The sequence below is a fragment of the Anopheles nili genome, chromosome 3, assembly GCF_943737925.1.
Source record: "Anopheles nili chromosome 3, idAnoNiliSN_F5_01, whole genome shotgun sequence".
NCBI classification, from domain to species: Eukaryota; Metazoa; Arthropoda; class Insecta; order Diptera; family Culicidae; genus Anopheles; species Anopheles nili.
Window position 1 is genome coordinate 34,765,447 of NC_071292.1, and position 27,054 is coordinate 34,792,500.

General features: G+C 43.3%; 2 protein-coding genes across 2 annotated transcripts in view; both read left to right on the forward strand.

The window, feature by feature from the left end:
- Positions 1-27,054, forward strand: part of LOC128725868 (protein disks lost) — a 69,785-nt gene that overhangs the window by 24,976 nt on the left and 17,755 nt on the right. The gene's annotated exons all lie outside the window — the stretch shown is intronic.
- Positions 397-3,694, forward strand: LOC128725869 (brain tumor protein). Its single transcript, XM_053819638.1, has one exon. The coding sequence runs from the start codon at positions 497-499 to the stop codon at positions 3,692-3,694; it is 3,198 nt and encodes a 1,065-aa protein (XP_053675613.1). The 5' UTR covers positions 397-496.

Genomic DNA, 27,054 nt, shown 5'->3' on the forward strand with positions numbered 1-27,054 from the left:
ACGTGACGCAGGCAATCGGTGAAAAGTGGTGGAAATTTACAGAGCCGGACGGAAATAATACCCTCCTGAAGGAGGCAGCTTGGTCTACTAGACCCGTTGCCAAGGTGACGAGAGCCGTCATAGAGGCGGTCTTGAAGGTACACCGATGTGCGATTCAACAACAGTTTCTCGTTGGTGCATTTTTGGTGCGATTACAGTGGTACAGTGCAATTGTTGGTAAAGCGACGAATTTGTTCCAAAAAACACAACTCTCTTTTCCCCGCCCGATTTTACTGAACACAATTGGAACGAACGCTTATTTGACACAAAATGGATGCTTAAAGGATATCATCCCCTCTCGCAACCGGCAGCCTGTACTCTCGAGCAAAAGCTATAGCGTCCAAAGCAGACGGAACTGTAGGTGGAGACTAAAAATCGGCAGAAAAGGGACAACCCCGAAGGAGAGCAGGACAACGGAAGAGGATACAGTGCGCCACGCGCTAATGATTGATACGTCATGGCCACTTCACCAACACCATCATTAGACTCGCTACCGGGTGCATCGAATTCGATAGGTTCGTTTGGGGAACCGGCCGATTACTTGTCGGACTCCCCACTGACAACACTGAGCGGTGGTTCAGGAACAACCGGATCATCACCACCGGCCAGCGATTCGGCGATTTGTGACGATTTTGCGACCTCGTCCAGTCTCGAGTCCGCTCAGTCGAACAACGGCTCGTCGGAGTCGCTGTTCCCACGCTGTACCGGTTGCAAGAGCAAGCAATCGGATGCGGTTGCCAAATGTATGGACTGCGATAACTTCCTGTGCGCCAACTGTGTCACTGCGCATCAGTTCATGCACTGCTTCGACGGTCATTCGGTGTATCGTATTACGGGAGCCACCGGAAGTGGTGGTGTCGGTGCGATTGGTTCGATCGGTTCGATCGCGGCACCTGGCCTGACGTCTGGGACGGTCACGACTACGGCTCCGACAACTCCGACACTTGGTGGACTGCTGGGTGGATGTCTGGACGCACCAGGACTGCTTGCTAGCAGCATTTTAGGTGGTGGAAGCACTGGAGGAACCGGAAAACTATTGCATGGCTTTGAAACGTCTCATCCGCGACTCACCTCGCTTAATCTGACCATCAAGGACGATGCCAGCAGTTTGGTGAAATCGATCATGAACAATGTGATAACGCCACCGACTTCGAATGGTGTCGGATCGGGTGCTCCAGGGAGTGGCGGTTGCACACTCAGCAACAGCAACAGCAGCAGCAGTACGACTAGTGGCAGCAACAGCAGCAACAGCAGCACGAGCAGTGGAACCGCTGGCAGCAGTCTGCTGAATCAGGTCAACAGTCAGCTTTCGTCCGTGATGCAGCAATCGAGCGGGTTGGGATCGGATCTGCTGCTTTCGAACGGTCTCGTCAGTGGTGGTGGACTTGGTGGACTTTTGAGCAATGGTGGCACTTCCGGTGGTGGACTAACTGGCCTCGGAGGTGGTGTGTTGGGAAGCAACAAGCCGAACTACTTCTGCAAGCGCCATCCGAGTGAGCTGCTCAAGTTCTTCTGCCGCACGTGCAGTGTGCCGGTTTGTAAGGATTGTATGCTCTTGGATCACCCGAGTGGTGTGCATGAATGTGAGCATAATTCCGACACAACACCGAAGCAAATCGAAAGCCTACTGCACACGGTGTCGGAGGTGCGTGCAAAGGCACAGGATCTGCGATCGCTGATCAAAAACGTCGAACACAACAGCCAGCGGATTCAGATGCAATACCACAAGGCGCAGAATGAGATCGAGGACACGCACCAATTCTACCGGTCGATGGTGGACGAGCGGAAGGCCGAACTGCAGAAGGAGCTGGAGAATTTCTTCAACGCAAAAACGGTATCCCAAACGGTGCTGTTGAACCGCAGCCAGGATCACGTGGACAAGATGCTGCAAAGTTGCGAGTTTGTCGAGCGGCTGACGAAATGTGCCGGACCGTCTGAAACGATCATGCTGCGGAAGTTCATGGAGAACAAGCTGCTGCTTTTCCCGGCCATTACGCACGATCTGCAAGCGTCCTACGAGCTGGAGTTTGTGTCGAACTACCAAGCCATCCAGATTGGGGTTCGCAACACGTACGGTTACATCCGCTCGAATGCGGATTTAACCAGCACCACCACGAAGCAGCCACCGATCGCACGTCCCACATCGACGTCGAATGGCATCTCGCTGCTGGGAGGCGGTGGCAATCGCAGCTCTAGTCCGTCCAGCAGCAGTACCGGCAGTTTGAATTTGATCCATCACCATCACACCTCCAACGGAGGAGGTCTCATGAACGGTGGCAATGGTGCTGGACCGCATCTGCTCGATCACCATCAGCATCAGCAACACCAGCAGCATCAGCAACACCAGCAACAGCAGCAACATCCGCATCAGCAGCGTTCCTTTGGAGGATCGCTTGTAAATGGTGGCCACGGAGTCACCGGTAGTGGTCTTTCGACATCGCCACTAAGCGGATGTGGTGGAGGCGCTGGTAGCATTGTAAACGGACTTTCATCGGCTTTCGATACGGCAAACCTCATCTCGAAGCGGTTCAACAGCGCCAACAGCTTGGGTCCGTTCGTTGGGGAACCCTCCATTGGTCAACCGATTGGCAGTTCGTACGAAAAGTGGAGCAATGGTGGTACGGATCTGTTCAACAACATCACCGATCAGTACACGATCCCTCTGAACCCGATCGGTGGTGGCGGTGGAGGTGGTGGTGGTGGCGGAGGTGGTGGTGGAGCTGGTGGTGCAGGACAGCAGGACGCAACTGCGGCAGCCATGATCGACCTATCGGCGAAGCTAATGTCCTCCTCGATGTTCCCACCGAAGAGCCAGATCAAGCGCCAGAAGATGATCTATCACTGCAAATTTGGTGAGTTTGGCGTGATGGAGGGTCAGTTCACGGAACCGAGTGGAGTGGCGGTAAACGCGCAGAACGACATCATTGTTGCGGACACCAACAACCACCGGATACAGATCTTCGACAAGGAGGGTCGTTTCAAGTTCCAGTTTGGTGAGTGCGGAAAGCGCGATGGTCAGTTGCTCTACCCAAATCGGGTCGCTGTGGTGCGCACTTCCGGTGACATCATCGTAACGGAGCGTTCACCGACGCATCAGATCCAAATCTACAACCAGTATGGTCAGTTTGTGCGCAAGTTCGGTGCGAATATCCTGCAGCATCCGCGCGGTGTCACTGTCGATAGTAAGGGCCGTATTGTGGTTGTTGAGTGCAAAGTGATGCGTGTCATCATCTTCGATCAGTCGGGCAATGTGTTGCAGAAGTTCGGTTGCAGCAAGCATCTGGAGTTCCCGAACGGAGTTGTCGTTAATGACAAGCAGGAGATCTTCATCAGTGACAACCGTGCGCACTGCGTGAAGGTGTTCAACTACGAGGGCCAGTTCCTGCGACAGATCGGTGGCGAAGGTGTCACAAACTACCCGATCGGTGTTGGCATCAACGCCAGTGGCGAGATCCTTATTGCGGACAATCACAACAACTTCAATCTGACCATTTTCACGCAGGATGGTCAGCTGGTGTCGGCTCTGGAGAGCAAGGTTAAGCATGCTCAGTGCTTCGATGTGGCACTAATGGACGATGGCAGTGTTGTGCTGGCCAGCAAGGACTATCGGCTGTACATCTACCGGTACGTGCAGGTGCCTCCGATTGGCCTGTAAATGGGACCCGCCTGTCAGTGGGATCACCGAGATGATGGCGGGAACTGAACGAAAGCAAACACAAGGGTTGGTGAATTCCACGACGAGTATATATGTTCACATGTGTTGTTTTGGCTAGCCGTAAGAAAAGTTTGATATTTAAACAACAAAACAGACACACGGATCTTCTTTGGCGCCCCCTTTTTTGCTGTCGCATCCTGCTTGGGGTTCTGTGATCATTCGTAGTCCCTTTACGGCGCCAGAGAATTGGAACATAACTGAGATGGACGTTTGAGTGATAGTGATTGATAAATTGCGATACGGCTTGGGACGCATTATGAAACGAACGAGAGTTATTAGCACGAGAGACAGCCCGCGAAAGTGGCCAAAAGTTTGATTCCCAAGCCATCATTGGCCAAGTATTACACGTTTGTGGTGTAAACACGGCAAACGCAGCGTCAGTGTGAAGCAAACCCATGATTGAAGCCGTGACTGAACGTGCAGAAATGTTTACGAGATGAATTACTGACAAAACTTAGTTGCATACCTATGTATCAAAATATGTATGTGTGTATGCAAGTATGTATGAATGTGCGTGCTTGTGCATTTAAAAGGCTATCGAGTTCAACGCAATGCTCAGAAGGATATGCATCGAACAATCAGACTTGTACTGAATCAAACAGGTAAGCAAACAAATGAAACAAGCAGTGTTCGTTAGCTGTAGTTTAGAAAGATCAGGGCAATAGTAAGACAAAATTTTCCCACTAAAAAATCGATCGGAAAGTCCCATATTCATGAAGAATTGTTTCGCTTTAACCGATCGCTAATGATTTTAACAACCAGTTCGTATTATTTGTATCACTCGCCTGAGGTCTTTATTTAGCAGGAATAGGTTCTACTCTGTAGAAGAAACAAAAACCGTGTCACTAATGTGTTCTTTTCAATTCTCGTCTTGCCCGCATTCCAGATCTCCAAAACAAAAGAAACAAAACAGTCAACCGAAAACGAAAAGATTGTTTTAGCATCGTTAAACTTAAGGTTCTTTGTCGAGTATTGTAAGAGTTAGTTGACAGAACTGACGTGGCGCAGTTACGCATATTAGAGGGAATGCAGCGGTGAACGACGGATTATATGAGGAATAGGGAATGGGATGCTAGGACTAGGACTAGTGGTCACCGTGCGCTTCCTATTCGCAAAAGATTGTTGTTGACATATCGAATTTAGCACAAAACTTGTGTGCCAGCTGTGCTGCTACTACGAAAAACCAACTACTAAGAATGAGCACACCAACACACTTTCACACACACACAAGCACATCCACAAACACATACACACATACAGAAGGGGCGTGCAGAGTCTGTGTTTGAGGGAAAAACCAGAGTGTGTCCTCCAGGGCGCCGACCTCCTATGAAGCCGCCAGCGTCCATCTTCCGATCTTCTTAACGCATGGACGCGTGCATCCTTGCGCAAGGATCTGCGCCCAGTGCGCTCACCATCGGATGCAGTCAACTGATATACGCCGATGCGGTCTTTCGTTGGATCCGTCAAGTAAGATGTTTGTTTGTCCTGTTGATAAGATCCCACCCAGGTTCCATATGCAGTAGATAATGTTTTTTTATAATGCGATGTACAACTAAGTTTTGTTTGTTTTTATAACTATTTTTTTATGTTTATTATTATTACTACTGTATTGTAAGCTGTGCGACAAAAGATACTGTTTAAATTTATATTATAGGGGTGTTGTATAGGGAAAAGATGTTGCTGGTCTCCTTGCAACGACATAAATAGAACGAAAACAACCAGAGACAGAGAACCCCCAGCTGTGTCTGGATACATCCGTTGCGAAGGGGGAATGATAGGGTTTATTGAACCAACACAGCAAACATGGCTGGCAACAAGCGTTTCTCTTCCCCTTCATCGTCTCTGCGGAAGGAGATATATCAGAGTGCGGACGCTAGAATGTGACGCAGCATGAACCGACTGAATCGAACTTGTCCTGAACGCCACTTTTATTACACAGTTGCACAAGAGTGGGTTAGTCGCACGTAAGCTACTTTCAATTTGACTGAATTGCTCTGCGCAGAAGACTATTGTTGAATTTTTAAGTCCTTGCTTAAAATATTGTAATATTAGTCTTTAAGTTGACGTGTTCCATATAAATGTTCTTTTAACTGTAAACTCAATTATCGCTACTTGAACAGAGAGAGAAAGAGAGAAGATCAGCTTAGTAACGGTTCAGCTAGTGACACGGTTTCGACGAGTGGAATAACTCACGACAATGCTTGCCGAGAGCCACCTTCAGTTGATACAATGCTCAGCAAAATAGAAAAAAAAACTCTAGGAGAGTAATGAAAGAATGCCGGTGAGAAGTATTTAATTTGTTTTTTTTTAACGAGCAAGGATCGATGTGTTAAAATTGGAAATCTCCAACGATGATCCTACAGTTCGCCCATCGTTGCGCAAAATTATAATAGATTAAGTTGTCTTTACTTTTCTGTAGCATGTGGTTAGAAGCCCAGACGTCGTTCTCGTTTGCGAGAAAAAAATACTTAAACAAAGAAAACAAACGACCAAAATTATTCCTAAAAATTATTCCATCAAGTTGATCTTATCTTTGCACCTTAATGAGTTTTACGTTTTGTTGGAGGTGAATTGGAACTTGAAAACAGTTCTAGCTTACTCGTCTCTCTAATCGGGCTTTGAAAAATAAACACTGAACGTAGTGGAGTTGGGATATGTAACGAATCTGGCAGACAGACACTCGTACTCAAGATGTTAATGAGATTTGTTTCGTCATGGCGCCAATTACGTGACCGATCAGACGCACTACTGGATGTAGTTTATTTTTCAAACACCGCTCAAGCAAAAGGTTGTACATTTGCTTGCAACTTGCTAGCCCCCTCCATTTCCTACAATTAATCGGAGCTAAACGAATTGGTTAAATACGAAATACACTAGAACAAACTAGCTGAAAACGGTGGTTCAACACAAAAATCTTAACTAGACGTTAGTAGGTATATTTAAAACGAAATATTTAGATAAATTGTTAAATCAGTTTTCCCTTTAAAACAAACAAGGAGAAAAACCACGTTAGTCGTCTGACTTGCATCGCAAGCATTTTATCTCATATGGAAGGGTAGCAACATTAAAGAACGAGAGACGTAGACACAACACTCTATGGATCTCGTTGTTATCTTTTCCTCATTGCAACGAACAAATGTGCTAAACAGTATACGCATTATGCAAGGCTCTCCAGTCCGATCGCATGTCAACACGATCATAGTCGTAACTTCGATCGTAACCAATAATTTTAGACCCTTTTTCGACGGTGAGTCCGACGAATCGTGTGACACCGAAAAAGCGGAAGACTATGTTACGAAACCGTGCAAATTCCTATTCGTAGTTTTCGTATTTTAGCTCTGTAACGTCGCATTGTTTTATCCCATTCTAAGTCTTTTATTTATAATATTTGTTTATTTAGCTCTCTTTGTCTTTCGATTCGACTGAGTGCGTATTTTTACATCATGTGTGCTGCTCTCTCACTTTCTTTGCTAAGCGTGATCCTACTTCGCATGTAGCATATTTTTTTATACATGGTTAAAACATTGCATATACACATTATATCGACAATAATAGCACAAATCAATCACACACATAAGCATATGTCGTACATTTTTTTCAGTTTGTTTTGTTGTTTTCCCTTAATTAGGATTGACAAGATAAATTGTAAATTACTCGGAGAGGTGTTGCGAAGGCCAATGGTTAGCAAAAATAGTCATTTACGGTTTTATATCAAATTTTGCTAGAATTTTACGCTATGATTGATAGAGACATGAGAATAATACGGCAGAATCGATTTACTCTGCGTAGAAGCGCGCCGCACAAGCGACAATATGGCAAACTCATTTCTTTGTAAGAACTGTTTCTCCTTACAACACTATCAACGATCGATCGTGCCTAAATGAAATTCGACCACTCCTCAGATACAGTGCAGTATTACTATATATTTCTTTTGTCGTTTCATGAGTTTTCGTGTAATACGTTTTCTGTTGTGTTTTTTGTAATAGAACAAAGAATAGTACCACATACGCTTGTCGAATGATCGTTTGTTACGTTATTTTTTAATCCTTTCGTGTGCTTAACGTAAGAGTTCAGTATTTTTATACACATTACTCGTCTAGTTATTATTGTAAGATGTTCCAGCAGATCCACTTCCCAGAACGTGTTTTTCTCTATTTTTATTTAAGCGCCTTCGCTCAGTTTTGAGGCGATTGCCGATTGTAATTGGCCTCTCTGGCGAGTAGAGTCGTAGAGTATTTGTAATAGTTTTACTTAGTCTCGTGTATGTATTATTTTTAAACGAACCAGACGTCTACTTACTGCATTTAACACGGAACGTGACCATGTGAGAGCTGGTCTCTTTCCGTATTTTAAGCTTATAGTATTAGTTGTATTGCCGATGTTTGTTGGTTATGTTGATCTTTGTGTTGTTAAATTATAATGCTTAAGTTTTTGAGTTTGATGAGTTTGCTTACTTAGTGTGAATGGTCGATCATACGCGCCGAATAATCGATCAAAAATACCGAGCTCGATCAAATGCAGCATATGTGGTTAAGCTGCGACGGTTCACGCTTGCCAGATCCGTAATAATTACATGACAATGAGCTGGGTTTGGTGTATGATCGTGACATCAAAAGCCAACACCCTTTTGTCACCCAGAATGCATCGATCATAGACTCCCCGCACGTGTTCTGGTGCAATCGACTGAAATGATGCTTTTAATGTAGTGAAACAGAAATGCACACCCTACTGGATTATAGAAATGATGATGAAAACGCGAAACAAAAATTTTAGGCAGGCAGTAATACGAATTCTTCGAATTTGTTTCGTTATACCGTTCACTACTCTCGCATCTCGCAATAAAAACACGTTCGTGCACATAAAAACAAGCGAGACATTATTGTTAGAAGGTTATATCAATTATTATTATTTTTTTAAGTGTATTCTTTTTGATGATTTATAAAGATAATTTAAAAAGTAAATAAAAGTGTTGTTTAGTGAAATTTCGCTGTTTATTTGTTTTATTTCTTTTCATTTCTATTTATGTTGTACCCATCAACTTTTGGTTTGCTACACAATTTTACAGTGTTTCTTCAACATCTGCTGACACTATTTTTATTTTAAATAATCATAATTAACAACTCTAACCTACTAACACTAACTAGCTAACTCATTCTCAAACACTAAAAAGCTACTAATCCACAAATGGTGTAATAACCCGGCTATGGTATGTCTCGTTACCATCCGAATATTGTTCTATTGTTGTGCTATAAAATTAAACAACTTTGTTATACGAAGATCAATACGATACCAACAACTGTTTGTCTCTTGCGCATTTATTGTGCTGTATCGTTAATTTATTTTTTTTTACACTCATGTTTTCTTATTCTTACTGTTGTATTAGTTTCTTGCATGATTTTGCTTGCTCTTTTTTTTGCATACTTTAGTTTACTCATTTTTTAGAACATAAAGAACGGGTATAACAATGTGACTTTCGCTTATTTGGTCGTAGCATGAATTAGTACTACTAATGCGTTCAAGCAAGAGGAAAAGATAGCGTTGCTAACACACAGACACACACACTCACTCACTCACAAACAAACACTCACACTTGAAGACCATCGAAGCTGCTAAACATTTCCAATCTAAAGTGGATACAGCTGCAAAACACAGATCGTCGTTAGTAATAATTGTGGCACTCGGTAGCAAAGAGTGAGATTCTGGGTACTAAAATTGACTAGTATTACAATATTTCTTGTGTTCATATTTATTGTACCGTAATTGTATTGTGCTGTGCTTGCCCCTGTCCATGTTGAAAAAATAATAATAATAATTTGTTCTATTATGCTATTTTCGCTGAACGGTTTAGAATGAATTCTTACACTATCTCCTAGAGACACAGTCTAGCTATACATTGTATAAGCAAATGCTTTCGCGCTGCTATGTTCTTGCATAACTTAAGCTGAAATGATAATTTAACTAGCATGGGTAACGTCTTAAAAGGAAACAAGAAAAACGAAGGGATGCAAATATTCTACTATAAGACTGTCATTCTTTGTATGTTTGAAGCATTTAGCAATTAGAATGTACGAGTTGGGAACTAACTTATTTGTGGGTGGGGGACAATCCAAATTCTTATTCTACTGGGTGAGAGGAAAATATCGACATGATGAAAAAAGTGCTGTTCCAAGATGTCATATTTTGGAAGAATATACACCTAATAACATAAAGGAAAAAAAAACATTACACATTCACACACATTCAAACACATTCGTGTACATAGCAGTAAAAAATGTGTGTAATTATTTCGATAGGTTGACGGATGGAGTCCACAGGGTAGTAGCCTGCTAACCCTTTAGTTCTTTGGCTACCAGTACAGGGACGCTAATGAGTTAAAATGGTGTGTAACATTTGGGGATCATGCCTCTCCCGTGTCATCGTGGACGACGGTTTTGAAAGCGCACACAAAATAAACGAACAATTAAAAAAATAAATACGCAAATCACGCACATGGTCGAAATTGCGTTCTCGAATGGCAAGCGATAAGGGAATTATTAAGCATATGCTTCTGCAAGCAGTTTCTGGAGGAAAGCAGTAAGATAAGAGGGTATTGATCATACTACAGCTGTTAGTCAAGTCTTTGCAAATAGCATTAACCATGGTACGCGGATCGTGTGTAGCGCAATGGAATGAAGAAAAGGGTTTACCAAATCTAACACTGAAGAGGAAGTGTGTCGATATAAACAAGTTCTCGAATGGTCTGTTGGTTTGATGTAATAATCCTAAAGTCAAACCCGACGAACCCGATGAAAAATCTGCAGTATTTCAGCACAACATGAACTTGTGTCAACCAGCGCAAAATTTCGAAAACATTTTACGTCCTTAGGTGGGGAACAACAACATAATGCATAAATACATTTTACAGTCTGATAAAGTAGTAGGTACTACAGTAGCTCTTAGTTGCTGTGTACGAGTAAGAATATGGTAAGCGAAGAGGAGAGCACAGGGACCGGAAGAAAGTATCTTGCAAATAAATACATGAGGAAGACGAGAAGTACGCTAAACATGCCAAAATTCTGAAACCATAGCTCTTCTAGTTGCGGGAGAAGTTGAAACAAGTCAACAACTAACATAACATAATCACAATCATAAGCATTTTCTCGTTTTTTGGATGAACGATATTATGAATATTATTATTATTACTATTGATATTATAATTATTATGCACATTATTGAACGGACGCAACCTGGCCTGAAGGGGGGAAACTACGCCAGTTTGTTCGTCTTTTTACGAAGAGAAAACCCATGTGACTCGCGTGAGATATGGGTAGAGTTACTGTTAAAAAATAAACCCAACGTTCGATGGACAACATCAAGAACAGCAAGGAAAAGAAAATCATGCAGCCATAAGGAGAACGAGTACGCCGTTTTGATTGATAACACATTTTAGTAGGGATATTTTTCCAGCATTTGCTGTTTTACTTAACGTATGCCGAAAGAGCGGGATAATGTAAAGGGAATCCGACATACGCAGAGTAGTTTGTTTCAGGATGTAAAACATTAATCAATCTAGTCTTATCATCATCACCTTACATTAATATCGCCTACATAATTTATGCAAGTAATTGTCATCATCATTATCATTATCATCCTGATGTTCATCATTGAATCATGTTCATCTTCACGTCAGGAAATAAAGACTCATCGACACATCGTCTAATTTTGCCAGTACGAAACCCCATCACGTATTTGCATTTTTTCTTTTGTATTGTTAGTTTAATGTTTTGAAACCAACTCCATGCCACATATGTATAGCACACATTCCAACGCCAGACCCAACGATTTCAACGCCTGCTAAAAAAAACCTGAACCAAATACAGCCCACGGTTACCATAGTAGCCTGTTAATTTCTTTATTTATTCTCACTGGTCTTATGCGTCATATCATCATCATCATCATCATCATCACCATCATCAACTTACATAATAATTGACTAGATTTATGTTGCTCCTACATTAAATTGCATGCTTTTCCGGGAATGGGAGCTAACTTTAGTAAATCATCTTGCCTCCAATCGCCGCATGGTTGTGCGAAAAAGGGGACATTTTTTGTTCTTATTCTGTTTGCAAACGCACCAACCATTTTGCAGACAAGCAGTTGTATTGCAAATTAAATTCTGCAACAGACTTTTGGTGCTGCAAAAACTTTGACTGCTTTTCGTGGCACCTTGTCGAATTGGGCTCCAAAAGAACGTAAATCGAAAAGAAATTTGGTAGATTCTCTATTCACCTAAATGTCCAGGATGTGTGTCGTTGCGTGACATAAAACAGCTTCATAGCGAATGATTTACGCCATCTTTCTCGCCGGTCTTTGAACCATGCAACAAGCCGACATAAAACTGTAGATGTGTAGTACCATCGTTGAAATATTTCTATCTAGCCTCTTCATTACCGACAAAAAAAATGTGTGCTTGGCTTGGCGGACAGAACGATAGAGCATGTGTGTTGTAGGTGAAATTGGTCCGCGTTTTTTTAATGACGCTCGTGGTTTTGTACCGAGCTAATATTTGGCCGCAGTGGCAGCGTTAATGTCAGCTTGTGTTCATTCATCTGAAATCGCTAAGACGTTTGTTATCGGTATGAAGCAAATAAGCACAACGGAACAATCACATTACTAAGGCGCACAGTATGCGCCAATATACAAAAAAAAAACCTTTCGAGCAACGCAAGGCGTAGAAAAAGCATTTTTATGTTGTAACGGAAGCTGCAAGGCGTTAAGAAATAACTATTACCACACGTGTAAACCACACACCAGCCAATGCTCGTTGATAGACGGTTTATCTCACAATACTTAATTTTTGCGACTCTATTTTTCGGGTACAGAAAGTGGACGAGTCCGAGAAAAAGGCACAAATCATTGTTCCTAGGTTGCAAAGGGAGGCAAACGGTGGGATGGCAGAAGAAATAGCACTGAGGCAATGTGAAACATTATACTAAAAAAAAACATACAACATATATAACAATTTATATATATACAACATACATATATTTTTGTATTCAAGATTTCAATGGAAACGATAAAAAAACGGAACGGGCGACACTTTACGCAAGCCAAAAAACCACACGTCTCTGTCTATGAATGTTATGCCGCGCCGTACAGAATTTCCTCGGTAGAAAGGATCGTCAGAATGTTTGAAAGTTTTTTGTACAACGTAGCTCGTAGCCGTGAGCGGTGGTACAGAAAAAGAAAAAATCGTTGGAAGCGAGCAGGTGGGGCTCGACTCGGTCTGGCAGAAACTTTCGACGGATGATTTCTATTGGTTATACAGTCATTTTTTATTGCTTTTGATAGAACGAACGAGGTGTAGCTATCGGCAGGTGGATCGGGTGTTATCGATGTTAAATTGTTGTTTAATGGACGAAAACGGACTACTCTACTGGCACACATTGCGTTTGCTAACACACAACCGGGGTGATAATGATTTATATTCTACTTCTTCACACCTCGCAAGGCTACCTACCAGGGTTTTCAATGCGTCGCGAACGATCAAACTGGGAAAAAGGAAGGGGGCGAAGGGAGAAGACACAACAATTTAAAACCAAAACAAACAAAATATGATAGCGCCGAGTAACGCATTTAGGGAATTAACTACTTTACTAAGCTAAGTGTAACACACCAGTCAAGCAGCAGCAGTACGTCGTGTGGAGTACATCGTTAGGGTTGCAAGCGTACGATTTATCATGAAAGCTTTTTACTACACCACCACACCAAAAGACACATGATCACACTTTGTGCATTCGCCATAGGTGCGTTTAGACGGTAGACATTTGGGGGTTTGGGAGCATGTACTCTAGGTATACCAGAACGCTGTTCTGAGCTCTGTTATTTAGCGCGGCTGTTTAAGAAATGCCATCTGATCTGATGATCATGATCTGATCTTTCTTATCGCTTGTCCCCCCGTAAGGCTGTAAGTGTCTTTTATTCGAAAATTCGGATTGGCTTTTCGTGTTTTACCCTTGTTAGCGATCCTTAAGCGCCGTCTCATCGATATTGCAATAATTGTTGTTTTCCCCCTTACGGTTGGTTTTTGAACATTTTCTCGCCACCCAACACCGTGAATTATGACCAACTGCCGTCAGTTCCCCGTACGATTATTCAATTGTAGTTTCTTAAGCCTTCTTCAGCGTGCAGATCTGCACGTTGGCAAGAGGCAGACGTGCGTGCGCGAGCTTTCAGTTTCATCTAGGCCTCCGCGAGCCGCTAGAGTACACCGGTAGAGCCACCGAACAGCCAGGCAGGCTCTCGCGTAACGTTATGTAACGCGTGTATTGCATGCGTCTCAGGCTGCCGACATAAGACTATCTCGGCCCAGACCCCGACAGAAAGAAAGCACACACATTTCTTCGATATATGTGTCATGATATCACTTTCCTCTTTCTCAAATTCTCTCGTCTCGCCGTTCCTCCCCGAGTTCCGCGTTGTGCGATGCTTCCTGCCTTTCTTTCTTTTCCTCGCCCAAAGTGGCATGATAAGTGCGTGGAAGCGAGCAGAAGGTGTAAAACCTTTTCCAATGCCACCGACATCCGGTTATGTGCCCCTCGTTGGGGTAACTTAAACCATTCCGTGAGATCGCTTGCAAACGTTCAGCAATCGATGTTGAGGTCGCACCACACATACCCCAAACATATCAATCCTGCACACATTATGGGAGGGCCCAATTTATCGCGTTTTCTTCACACGCTTGCTCTTCTCTCTTTCTTTCGCTCTTTGCGTTTTTCGCTGGGGTTCTACCAAGTGGTGTTCTTACCTTTTTTTCCTCTTTGATGAAACTCTTTTCGATTTCTGTTTTCCCAACCCCCCCACCCCCACCCCACGACCGCCTGCACCGTGAAGCGAGAAAGCAGAACTCAACGCTTTCCTTAGCTTCCATCACTCTTCGCATCAGCACCAAGTGCCGGAGATATCGGGGCCAGGCGGGCACAGACTCGACTTGCAACAAGTTAAACTACTTTTCGTCATTCTCCCATCCACAAACACACACACACACACACATGCGCACATGCATGCCCTCTTCCTTTCAGTTTCTGGCCTCATCTTAAATCTACCACCCACGGTCAACTCATCATCATCACCATCATCAACAGCAACCCCACAGGAAGGGGTAGTTGTTGACGATGTTTGAGAGGGGGTTGTTTTTTCTTCTTTACTCTGTTCCTTTTCCCCTTTTCCCCACCCTGCATTTCACTTTCTTCCCGAGTTGCTTACCTTGCCGGGTTGCTTGGATCTTTCTCCACCGAGTCTTGCGGTTGGTTCTGTCATTCTGCCTCCAGTGCTCAGGTTCTCGCTTCTTTCGGTGCTTCGAGGTGGTACATTTTTTTTCGAAGCCTACTGTAACTCTCAAACTCACAGCGCCTCCTAGGTTTTTTGGGAAGCTTTTGCTCCGTGCGACTCAGACATTGCCCCAAAGACCCCACGGTGAGTGCGAATTCCTGTCTCCGACCATCGATTTGACACGGTTCAATGGTAGGCGCGCAAAATTTCCGCATCAGCACAAAACGCGGGCGTCAATGTGGTCCGTTTGGTAGACCTTCTGGCCTTCCCCCCGTTCATGTTAGGCTGTGGCCCCGGAGGCTCATGCTTGCTTTTGCGTACCAACCGTCCAGCTCCGCCTGGAACTGCGAAATCTGTTGCCAGGCGTTTGTGACGCGCAAATCTGCTTCGTTTTCTTGCTCTTGTAACGGGGCGCGTGTTTGCAAACTCGCCCATGCCCGGGGTATTCCAATTCGGTGCTTTTTGCACGTCGTTGCCAGCAGCAGGACTATATTATGGTCAGTTTTTTTTTGTCGTCCGCGACCAATTCGGTCACGTACTGAGTCATCATGCACTTCCTCGCGTGTGTGGGGGGTTTTTCTTTTCTTTTTCTTTTTTTGTCACTCTCTCCGCTCCTCGTAATGCCCTTTCGTTTTGCTCCCCAAACCACTGTGCAGCGGTAGAGCAGCGAGCAGATGAATGGAAATGCTAAAAACCCGGCGCTTGCAGCATATTTCGGAGCCACATCGCCGTGGTGGCATAAATTTCGGTCCTTCTTCGCCCGAGACCTTGATCAGACGATCAGCTGAGCTTCTGAGGGCCCGGTTTCAGAGCATCATTCGAACGTTGACGGCACGGCGAACATAAGAGGTCCCGTCGCGCGACTTATCCAACCAAAAACCGGTTTTGAACGTGCGCGAGCACGCGCGCGCGCGCGAGAGAGAGAGAGAGAAAGCAATCAGCTAATAAAGCTTTCGAAAGACGTCGTGCAGTGAGGCTTTCTTTCCTGTCTGATTGTCTGTCTATTTGTTTAATTTTATGACATTTTTTTTGTTTTTTTGGGGGATTCGGTTGTTGCGCCATCATCATTATTTTTCCTTTTTTCTTTTTTTCCTTCCGAGGAGCCATTAGAACCTTCTGTCACATGGTGCATTGTGTGCGATCGAAATGAACCCACTCGTTAGCCCGTCGTGCCCCAGACACGCACTCGCAAAACGTTACGTGAACTTGAACTAGCGCGGTTTATACTCACCCGTTCGGTACTGCAAACCGCGTGCGTCGTTCGCATTCTGCAACGCGGGCTCGCGCATATTTCCGCTTCGCGCGGTTTTTCGCGCGCTCGGCCGCGTGTTTTATTTATTTTTTCTTTCGTTTTCGTTGCGTCGCTCTCTCACCCGTGTGTGTGTGTGTGTGTGTGTACACAAGTTGAAACCGCGTGGTTTTTCGGACTCGCTGCGTTCGCGTGGACAAATTGGTGGTGCGTCTGGTGACGGGTTGGTGGCCCTGGTGCGTGGCCCCGGATCACCGACGGATCGAGACAGGGTGTAAACCTCGCGACTCCTGTCATCATGGTCACCCGGTTTCGATTGTCACCCAACGTTGTTCACGAGCGTGTCTCTACGTTCCATGTCCGGTGTGTCTACGCGCTGCGAAATGCGATTGACCGGAATTGTCCCTGGCCGTCGATTTGTGTCCACTCGCGTGTGTGTGTGTGTGTGTGTGCGAACTCGGGAAAAAGGCGACTTCCAAACCGTGTCCCCATCGTCATTTCGTACCCACAAGCCTCATTGACCCCCAGCGTGACAAACACACACGCGCGGACACGTCACTTTGGTCTCTCCGGTTGACGTAAACCGTCCCCCATGGCCCGCATCGAATCATTCACCTTCGAATGGGGTGCGCGTGTCGCTGACCTGCATCAAGTCTGTACACTGACGTTGTAGTACATAGAGCTGCTGGTGGCACAATATCCGCCCTTTTCTCTCGCGTGCTTGCGTGCCCCAACCGCGTATAGAACCCGTGTGTACGCGCGTAAATACGCGCTCCGGCTGTATGTGGGAGTGGGAGGAACGCCGGGTGATGGTTCTTCTTGCTTTTATTGCTGCTCCTCCATCCGATGCGGAAGAGTGATCACGGAGTAGTTTTTGTGGAGAAACGCGAGGATCGCGTGTGGATCCCACGGGAGTCTTGGGTGGTGTGCGGTGCGAAGAGGGCACATGTTTGGAATTATTTTCCCATCGTTCTGATCGACAGAACCGGTGCGCGAAGAGCGAGAGAGTGAGAGAGAGAGAGAACGGCGAGAGAACCACGACGGCGAGAGATCATCGTACCGTGTGAAATCGAAATGGAACGAAGCAGACGAAGTCGCGCGCGCACGCCCGTTTTTATCCTCGCGCTCGACAGATCGCGTTGATCGCGATCGTGCGCGCGTGTATGTGTGCTGACGTTCTGTCGGGTTTATGTCGTTGGTTCTAGCGCGCGGGCGCCCATGATCTGCGGCCCGGTGATCGCGCTTCTCCGCATATTTCCTTTTTATGTGGCTAACGACACCGCGGGCTGGACCGGTCGTCCTCTTCAGCGAGCGTTACTCATCCATTCGCATTCGATGCGGCTTGAGAACGTTGAGGCGAGAATGATCGAGTGTAAAGTTTTTGATGGAATACATTCCTTGTGCGCCGCCATCGTTCTCGCTTCACTCGTGCGTCCATGTTTTTGCTCCGGGAGGTTTTTTTTGTGTGTGTTGTTTTTCTTTTTTGGGGTCCATTTCCCTCCCTTCGATCTTCGTCGTGTTACGGGCTTATGTGCCCACGAACGACGGCAACAGGAAGCGCATGCCCATGCTGGATAGAAACCGTCGACTTATGAAAACGATCGCGCGACGAATGCGCTTCTCATTCTCGCGAAGGCAAAATGTGTGACGATAATTTGCGCGATGTGAAATGGTGCAGCAGCTTGCTTTTCATTGGCCTTCAACTTTCGTGTGGATCTTTGTTTCCAAATTGAATCAAAATTTCCCTTTCACTGGGGCTTGATCGCAGCCGTTTCGCGCTTACTCGCTGCTCGGCGGGAGTCCAAATGCTGAGAGTTAATTATGGACGGCCGTTGCGCGCGTGAAGAGTGGAAGAAGCCGAAGAACGTATCAGAACCTGTTGTGCACAAACGAGACGGCATAAAAAATAGTCTGGCATCGAGATGTACTTTCCAACATGGATGGGATGGAATATTTTCTATTTTTGGCCATATCTTGCTGCTAAACGCTGCGCGACATGCGTGCCAGCGGAGTGTTTGCTACAATCCAGAAAAGATCTTATTCATGCTCGCTTTACCCTTCTGGCGTTGATAAAACGAGGTTTTTTTTTCTATATTTGGGCTGTAAGTGCGTGCATTTGACTGACGAATTGTTGTTTTGACTTTCTGCGTTTTTGTGTGTGTGTGTGGAAAATGATTCCTTATCATGACGATAACTGTTCCCTTTCGTGCTGGAGGTAAAGAAACTAACAATTCTAAAGAACTCATATACAAACTAAACTCCTTCCTCGAAGCAGCCCGCACAAACCACGAATTAGGAAGGAAATACAAGAAAGTAAAACCCGTACACGACACTATTGCACATATTCAAAATCAAAAGCATCACACGAAACATGGATGAATGAAATCAAACGAAACTCACAACACCAACACCAACCATCGCACACATCATCTCGATGAGTAGAACGGTATTTTCTCGCGTTGCTTTTATCAGGTGAATTTAGCATAGTTGAAAACGTTTTGAAAATATTAAAACTCTACCAAGCAACACCATGCACGAGGGAGAAGGAGAGAAGGGGAGAGAGGGGCGGGGATGGGACGAAGGACGACGATAATCGAGTAATTATTAGGGAAAGCCCGGCGCCAGGCCGCGCGTGTGGGGGGCAAAGAAGCGAAGAAAATGGCGAAACACTGAACTAAATCAACATGTAATTCCGATGGTCAATTATATTTACTCTAGTGACGTTTTAAATCCGCGATCAGCGCGCGCTGCTTTAGGGACGTTTGAATAAAACCGCGAATGAAAATGTAACGTTTTGGGAGGGGCGGGACAATTAGCTAGCACTAAATGAAGATCGCCAAAACGGTTTAGCGCTGGTTATCGTGCTTCTTATCCTCGCTCGATTTCTACGACTTCTTGTGTAGAACGTTCCATACTTCACGTTGAGCTAAAAAAAAACATCAGAATTTTAACTACTGCAAATGTGCGTAAAACACTAGCTTAATGCGGAATGATGGCGCTCATGGTTTGCTCATCGTTGCGTGGTACAGCTGGGCGAGAACGGCTTACGATGTTTGGTGTGGTTAACGTTTAGCAAAAGGAAGAAGCCCAACAAACATCCATGTATAACAATGATACAGCTACAGCGAAAGGAAGAACAAACACTTAAACAGCAAACAAACTAACAAACAAGCAAAAAAAGAAACGGTCCCCAAATTTGGCGGTGGTATGAAGATCTGCTTAACATTTTAATCGAACTAATAAATGAGAAGCATTTAAACGAATGCCTTTCATGGGGGCTTATCTTCATTCCAACATATACAATCATTAAATAACTCTCTGTATAATAGTATTGTTAAATTTTTAAACAAAAAAAAACGAAAAATAGAAGCTGGAAAAATAAAATACATATCTTGTGGGTCACACTTGTTGAACATTTACATTCATGTTGTTGATAAAAGAGAAAAAAATCGATAGAAAAATCTGATTGGAGGAAAAATCGAATGTAGCGCGTACAGTAGATCAGCAAAATGGAAACACTCTTTTGCACAGTTGAGGAAAAAAAATTCGTAAAAAAAACCACATACGAGTAGCTGCAAATAACGTGAAAACTGTGTCAAAAAAAAATGAACGAATTGGGTCTTTTGTTTCGAAAGACAAAACGGAGGGCCCTGCGTTGATTGTTGTTGTTTAAAAGTAATGCTGTAGCATAGTCGCACATCGGTCTGATAATAAGGATAATTACTAGCTAACACACTGTTTTGCATCTCACTAACGTTGTTTGGGATAGAACGGTGGGGAGTGTGATTCCAAATAAAAAAAAAAGAAAATACGCGGAACATGTGGCGATACGGAAACCTAGAAGTAACACAATTGAATTCGTTAATGAAGCGGCACTTTTACCACCGAAAGGCCAAGCGCAGATCGACAGGAACAATTCGGTTCGTTTATTCCGCTGCATTACCGATGCCAATTCGCTTCCAGGCTGATGTACATGTAGTGCGTCAACGTTGCACATAAGCATTTCCCTCCATCAGAGCAAAACACAATTTTGTTTGTTTGTTTGCCCAACTGTTTTCTCGACTTTTCTATCAGAAAAATCGGGTTTGATTTGTCTATCGCATTGCGGTTGCGCTGGGTATTTAAATTCCGTTCGTTAGCAGTCGAGTAGTGAAGCGTTGCACCTTTTACGAGATAAACGCTAGAATTTGCGAAAGATCAAGATAAATGAAAACCACCTCTCTACGATTGAAAACTTACCCCGCCAACTGAATGACTTAGCGCTCGACAGTGAGCAGTGTACATACCGATCATGGGCCAGCTAAATAGAGCAAAATGGAATGGAGCAAAGCAGAAGCATTGACGATCATTGATCTCGATCACCTAAAACTGTTGTTCGCGCCATGCGTTGTCAAAGGATCCTTGTGACTTCCTTTTTCTCATTCTTCCAGCGAAGGAGCGGTATAACTATGAAAGCAAAGATAACCTTGAAACATTCGCCACATTATCGTATACTTTTAGATAATTGTCCATCAACCGCAAACGAAACGAAATATTCGATATCGATTCACATAACGTAGTTTGCAATAAGGGGATGACCAGTTTGTGGTCGCATGTGGGATGTGGAACGCCGGAACCGAGTTAAGAATTTTTTTAACCTGTGTATATGAGAAAGTAGATCACTGGGCATACCGTGCACGGGGAGCAATGGCGTGTGAAATACGGAAGTAATTCAGCCTGCATCACGCTTGCATGCGGCATGTAAATCAGAGGAAAAATAAAACATCAAACCACACATGTTATACACCGCCATTTAAAGGAGATGGGTGTTTGAATTGATATTGATTATGAATGAATTGTTAAAAATTGTATTTACCTAATAATATTGAAGAGTATTGACTAGCATTTTCTCATCTGGGAACAATTTTTTAAAAATGGCAACAAAATTGAGAAGTAATAAAAAAAATCCACAAATCGTAGCATGGATGCGAATGCAAAGAATTCATCTGCAAAACTAATATCATCCAAGGTGAAGAATCTGGCTCACGTTAGCAAGCATTTTGCGGACGATAAAAGTCGCAAACAACACACGTGAATCGCATGAAAATGTCGCTAAAGCAAAAAGTATGATGGTGCAGTATATTATATTTTTTTTTATTTATCCTTTCTTAGCGGAGAACTGTCCGCGTGCAAGATACAGTGCAGACAGAGAACAAAATGGGATTTCAAAAGTCTTTCCAAAGGGTTGATTAATGTTTTCGAGATGGGTAATGAATAGAAGGGTACACATTCATTCGATTTGCTTATTCGAGGCAGCTGATAGTAACGGAGTCGTCGCCATCCAATGTAACTCACATACAGACACACATACACATACAAACGGTGGAATGTTATTAAGTAACAAATAACGTGTGGGCACAGTTTTACTCTTTGAAATACTCACAGACATTTGCAATAAGCCATGGTTATAATAGAGCTACTAACATTCGAATAGACTCTCTTCTAGGATAAGTCAACATCGTAGCATAATCTACAACGGCCACAATAGTCTATTTAGCCTTCATATGGATCGGTTCCTTGCCCGCAAGCGGGAACTTAAAGAATGTACACGGCTTTGGACCCGGCCACATTTTCCACAGACCGTAGTATTTGCTAGCTACTTATTGAACCGCTTATGAAACCCATGTAGGATGTGCGTGTGTGTTTTTTTTGTCTCCTGTCTAACGTGGCACTGGGCGCGAATATTAGGACACAAGGAGATTTAATTACTTGTAAGAAAGTATGAATTTGATTCGGGCGTTTTTAGATGTTGTGTTCGTCGTTGCAATTATGAAAAGTCGTTATGATTTGTCGCGAAAAAAAGAAAAAGAAAAACCATTTATCAATAGCCAACACCGCGCAGTGCGTAGGATGGCAGCAGGGGGCGTAAATTATTGGAGCATTTAGCACACATCTTACATAAACCAGCATCGGAGAAGGGATGGCTACTTTGATAATTATTGATGAGTGTGTTGCAAAAAAAAATCAACTGTCAATTACTAAAAACAATGCTAGACATTTATCGATGTCATACCGTGGAGTAGGGAATACAAGTAGGACCTAATATTAATATGATATCTACATATATATATATATATATATATATATATATATATACAACACACATGGACACATTCGATAATCTTCTACATGCCGTATATTGTGCACAGAATTAATCGTTGCCAGGACAAGAGGACAAGACTATTTTTTGTATGGTGAAGTTTATCCTTACCAGAGGGAAGAATATAAGAGCAAAAGATAATCGGTCCTGATGCCAGATTATTTTTTTTGTGTCTATTTTTGCACGATCGCTTCCGATCGCCAGTGGATCAATCAATCATCAAAACCGTTCAGAGAACGGGTCGTTCTTTGAAAGAATGCTTTTTTGTTTGTTTTCTACATCATTCGCTGAAAAATGTTGATTTCGTTGAAATTATGGTAGCAAAAACTGTTTACTTCTAAATTAGTTTAACGTTAGTAAGCTTACAAATAATGTAACATGTTCGAAGACGAGACGCTTAAGCCGGAGTAAACAAGTGTGGCGACAACCAGATAAGAATAACCTTTCCTTCGTCGCCCGAGGATGCTGCTGGTTCAACACATGTTCGTTGGGAAGCATGGAAACAATACGTAATGAAATAACATGAATATGATAGCTTCGAGTTTTTATGCGCAAATATTACCGCGGCTACATCACGTTTACCACTATTTAGAGTTATAAGTTGCTTGCAAGATTAATATTACTACACTCACTAGCTCACTCTCCTTCTAGCGGAGTGAAAACGAAAAGGACCAAAGCAAGTTTCTAATGTTTTCCCAATTTGCACTGTTCGTCGTAGTGGTTCGGTTGGTTTCGAGTTTGTTTTCCGAAGCAAAAACTTTACGGAAAACAATGCATAACTCATACGCGTTTTACGACGGAGCCCATGGGCGTTGAATTGAAATTAACATAGCGAAATGAGATGTTGTCGTAGAAAATGAAACAAAACAAAAAAAAAAGATAAATAAACCTAAACTCTGAAACAGGAACTACCAGCTAATGGGTTTGGCAAGGAAGCCGCGTATAAGTCGGTATTAGGATGCTACATTAAAAAAGCACCTTCCCTTGGGGGAGGGAGGTACGGGCAAAACAAGTACGGAACCGAACCGAAGACCGAGAGAAAAATCTTTCAAATCAAGAATAATCATCAACTGCAACAATAATAAGTAAACTATAACGATAAACTAAATCAATAAACAAGAGTCGTATAAGAAAATCAACACTGTTACTTGATCTTTTTACACCATCTCGAAATGTTTGAAGGTTTTTAGTGGTTAAAAGCTCTTAGTACTTGTAGTGAGAGTGTGTGCATAGATGATAAATGTAAACCAACAAAAAAGAAGAAGAAGAAGAAGAAGAAAAACGGAAAGACGATGTTAACCGAGATTGAAAACGTTGATGAAGGTGACGAAGCTGACGAGTGTAATAATGATGATGATGATGATGATGATGATGATGATAATGATGACGGCGATGAGGGCGGTGGTGGTACACCAGTGGCTGTAGTAGGCAAGGTGGAGCATAACATTCTAAACTATACCGGTAAAGGTAGAAGGGTGGAAACCGTGGAACGAAGAATACTGATTGTGCTGAACTATGGGAATCAATTATTTACCACGCATGCTGCAACTGTGACGGATCAAGGTTGTGGGTGGGGAAGAAAGCTGGAAATAGTATTTGGGCTATTGGGCACGTGTCCCCTCCCCCCTAGCACAGGTTAGACGCAGCGGCAGCAGAATGCAATCGGAAGTGAAAACGAAATACTAAACAAACAAAAAATGTTATAAATCTTTTTATACTGTTGACTATTTTCTGTGAGCTCTTGCAATTGCTAAACAATCAGCATGGAATGAAGCAGAAAACAAAGGTGGGTAAAGTGAAAAGGACGCCACTGAGAGGGATCCCGGGCCAGAGCGAACGTGAAAAGAGAGTGGTCGAATCGAATGAGACAGCTGCTTTGGATAATGCTACCCCAGACAAAGCTGGTGTGACCGATTACCATGCGGCACCGGTGTAACGGCAAATGACGCTGCTCCTTTTTCCGAATTTACTCGAAGACATATAAGTTTTGAGCAGAGGCGAACTTCATAATCACACCCAAAGCACGATAAGGTCCAAGTGGTGTAATGAACGGTTGGAAACGAGCGATCCGTAGAAATGGCACGATCGTTTTCCAATCCGTCATCGACCATCGCCGCATTACACTCGTAGAGGTGCTTGTTTTTTTTTTAATAATAACCATACCGAAGTAGACGCACATCGATATGATATCATGATTCCAGGAAAAGGAACTCCACTGATATTTGATATCGGATGGCGATGGCATCGCACAATATCGATGTGGGTTAGGTTTTCTCGTTGTGCATCATCGTTGAGTATCGCCAAACAACTATTCGAATGGTTATTTGACGATATTTTTGGGAGTATGCAGAACCCTAACTGCCTGAAGCATCCCCGGAAATGTCCCAATCAAGTTGCACTCTGCGTCATTGCTTTTCCCGATAATTCAACACATTATCTACTTCGACTGGTATTGTTTGATTGTTTCTGCAACCAACGGCTGCTTGCCCAATATTACTATTCTTGTTCTCGCCGGGTTGCAGAACTCCAGAAAAGATTCATTAACCGGTCGGCATTTCGCGGTCATGGTTAATGGCTGCGAGTGGTCGATACGATCGTTCTTATTCATATTTATTTCGATCAACGGTGAAATGTATTTGTACGGAAATGGTTTCATTCGTCCTTAGCTAGGCTGCTCTCTATGGTACTGCTAAAATAAAGCCGAAAGGGAAACAAACAAAACAAGACGAAAGGTTGTGCAACGAGGAAAGCCACGGAATGATGGAACAGACAAGTATATGTATATATACATACATACATACATACAGCTGCGTAATTGTTCGCAACAGAACAGAATCGGTGTTGATGGGTTGATGAGGCAACAGGGCGCCAGAATAAAGCATGAAAAAGGGTCGTATTATTAGAAGGTGTTTAGCCACAACCGTAGTGTACTACCTTTACTGTGTGAGTCCGTCTTTTGAGAGTTGTTACGAGGATGATCAGACAGCGGCTAGCATCATTAAATCCGTGGAACAGTCAACTCTAGGTCCAGGTCGCCAGATCGGCAGATGTCCAGACCGGCATCTTCCTTCCTTTGGCGGCTGGCGGATAATGGCATAGGTTTAACATGTGTGTTAGTGTATACAGCGAAAGGAGTTCGCCATGGTGTTTCGTGCTGGAGACACTACGTCACCAGCCGGGAGCAAATGGAAGCCCCTTTTCCAATTGTTCTTTAATCGTTCATAAACATTAGTTAAGATTGAACCCGGCCGGATGTTCCCTTAGTCGGACGATTCAGGTTCAACATTGATGAACACTCGGCTTATATTACTATTTGTGACTGATTATTGAAATACTATATAAGATATGTTTTACTATCTACTCGACATTCTTGATACGCAAGGTATTGTTTTTACCGTTTTATGTACACTGTTTAATCATTGGTGTTTTTTTTATCTCGAAAGCATTGTGTTTGTACACTTATTTATTGGATCGATCAGTATCGCATCTTCCCCGATCGCGCGTACTACTATTGATGGGTGGAACGGGGGAGGAACGTGTTAGTGGTGCGATGTAGTGCAGTAACGATTGATACTTGAGATTCTATTTACTACTATGTCGTTTACCCGCGTATCAAACCACCAAGAAACAGTCTGAAGATCTCTCCTTTACGAACGATCCACGATTCGCGCGAACTAGTCATATTCTTTTGAAAAAGGAACTCTGTGGTTTGTTGAACGGTAGTTTTTAAACAACAATTAGAAGCGAAAGTGACGACATGTTGAGAGAGAGAGAGAGCGCTTTCTTGAGTAAAAAAATTCTCACCGCACAGAAATCAGGCGTGGAACGGAGAAAATATGCACTTATTTAATTTTGACTCACTTAATTTTATCGGTATTGTTATGTTTTGAACGGTTTCCCAAACAAAAATCGAAAAATAATGCTTAAAATGGCATCGATTACCAAAAGAAAAAGAAAATGAATGCTGGAATGCTCTTAAAATGAAAAAAAAAGAAACATCGTCCTTCACTAATGGATACAGTTGTGAGAACATAATGAAGCGTACAGTTTTGGCTCTCGACCAACGTTAAAAGGACGCTACTACGTTCAAAGTAGCGATCAGAACCACATCCGAACGGAAAACTGAGTCTGCGTAATCGAAGAATCGCTTGACCGCCACCGAGTAGACGGTGAACAGGCGAAAGGGAAAACGAATTATGAGCGCAAATGATGGGAAAGTCGATTCATTTTTGTACTGAAACTATTACCTACCTACTAAGCGGGATGAAAGGATTATCCTTTTTTACATAGTAACGTATGCATTATTTGTATTATCCTGTATGACAATTTCACGAATAAATAATTTATTCTTAAACCATTTCGTGTTTTTCCTCACTTCGCTGCGCTCGAGTGCACTGTAAGATGTTACCATCCGAACTCTACCGATAAAGGCGATTGGGTAAGATAAGCAATATATGAACGATACCTATTATAAGCTGCATTTTCTTTTATTTGTTTTTTATTTGCATAATATATTTTCGTATCGTATCATATTGAGAACGTTTTGTTTGATGTCGAACACATCCGTGAAAAAAAAATCCATCACATGAATATGTATTTTAT

Bases quoted from the DNA above. Each gene is read 5' to 3' on its own strand.
- LOC128725869 (XM_053819638.1), top strand. From the start codon at position 497: ATGGCCACTTCACCAACACCATCATTAGACTCGCTACCGGGTGCATCG.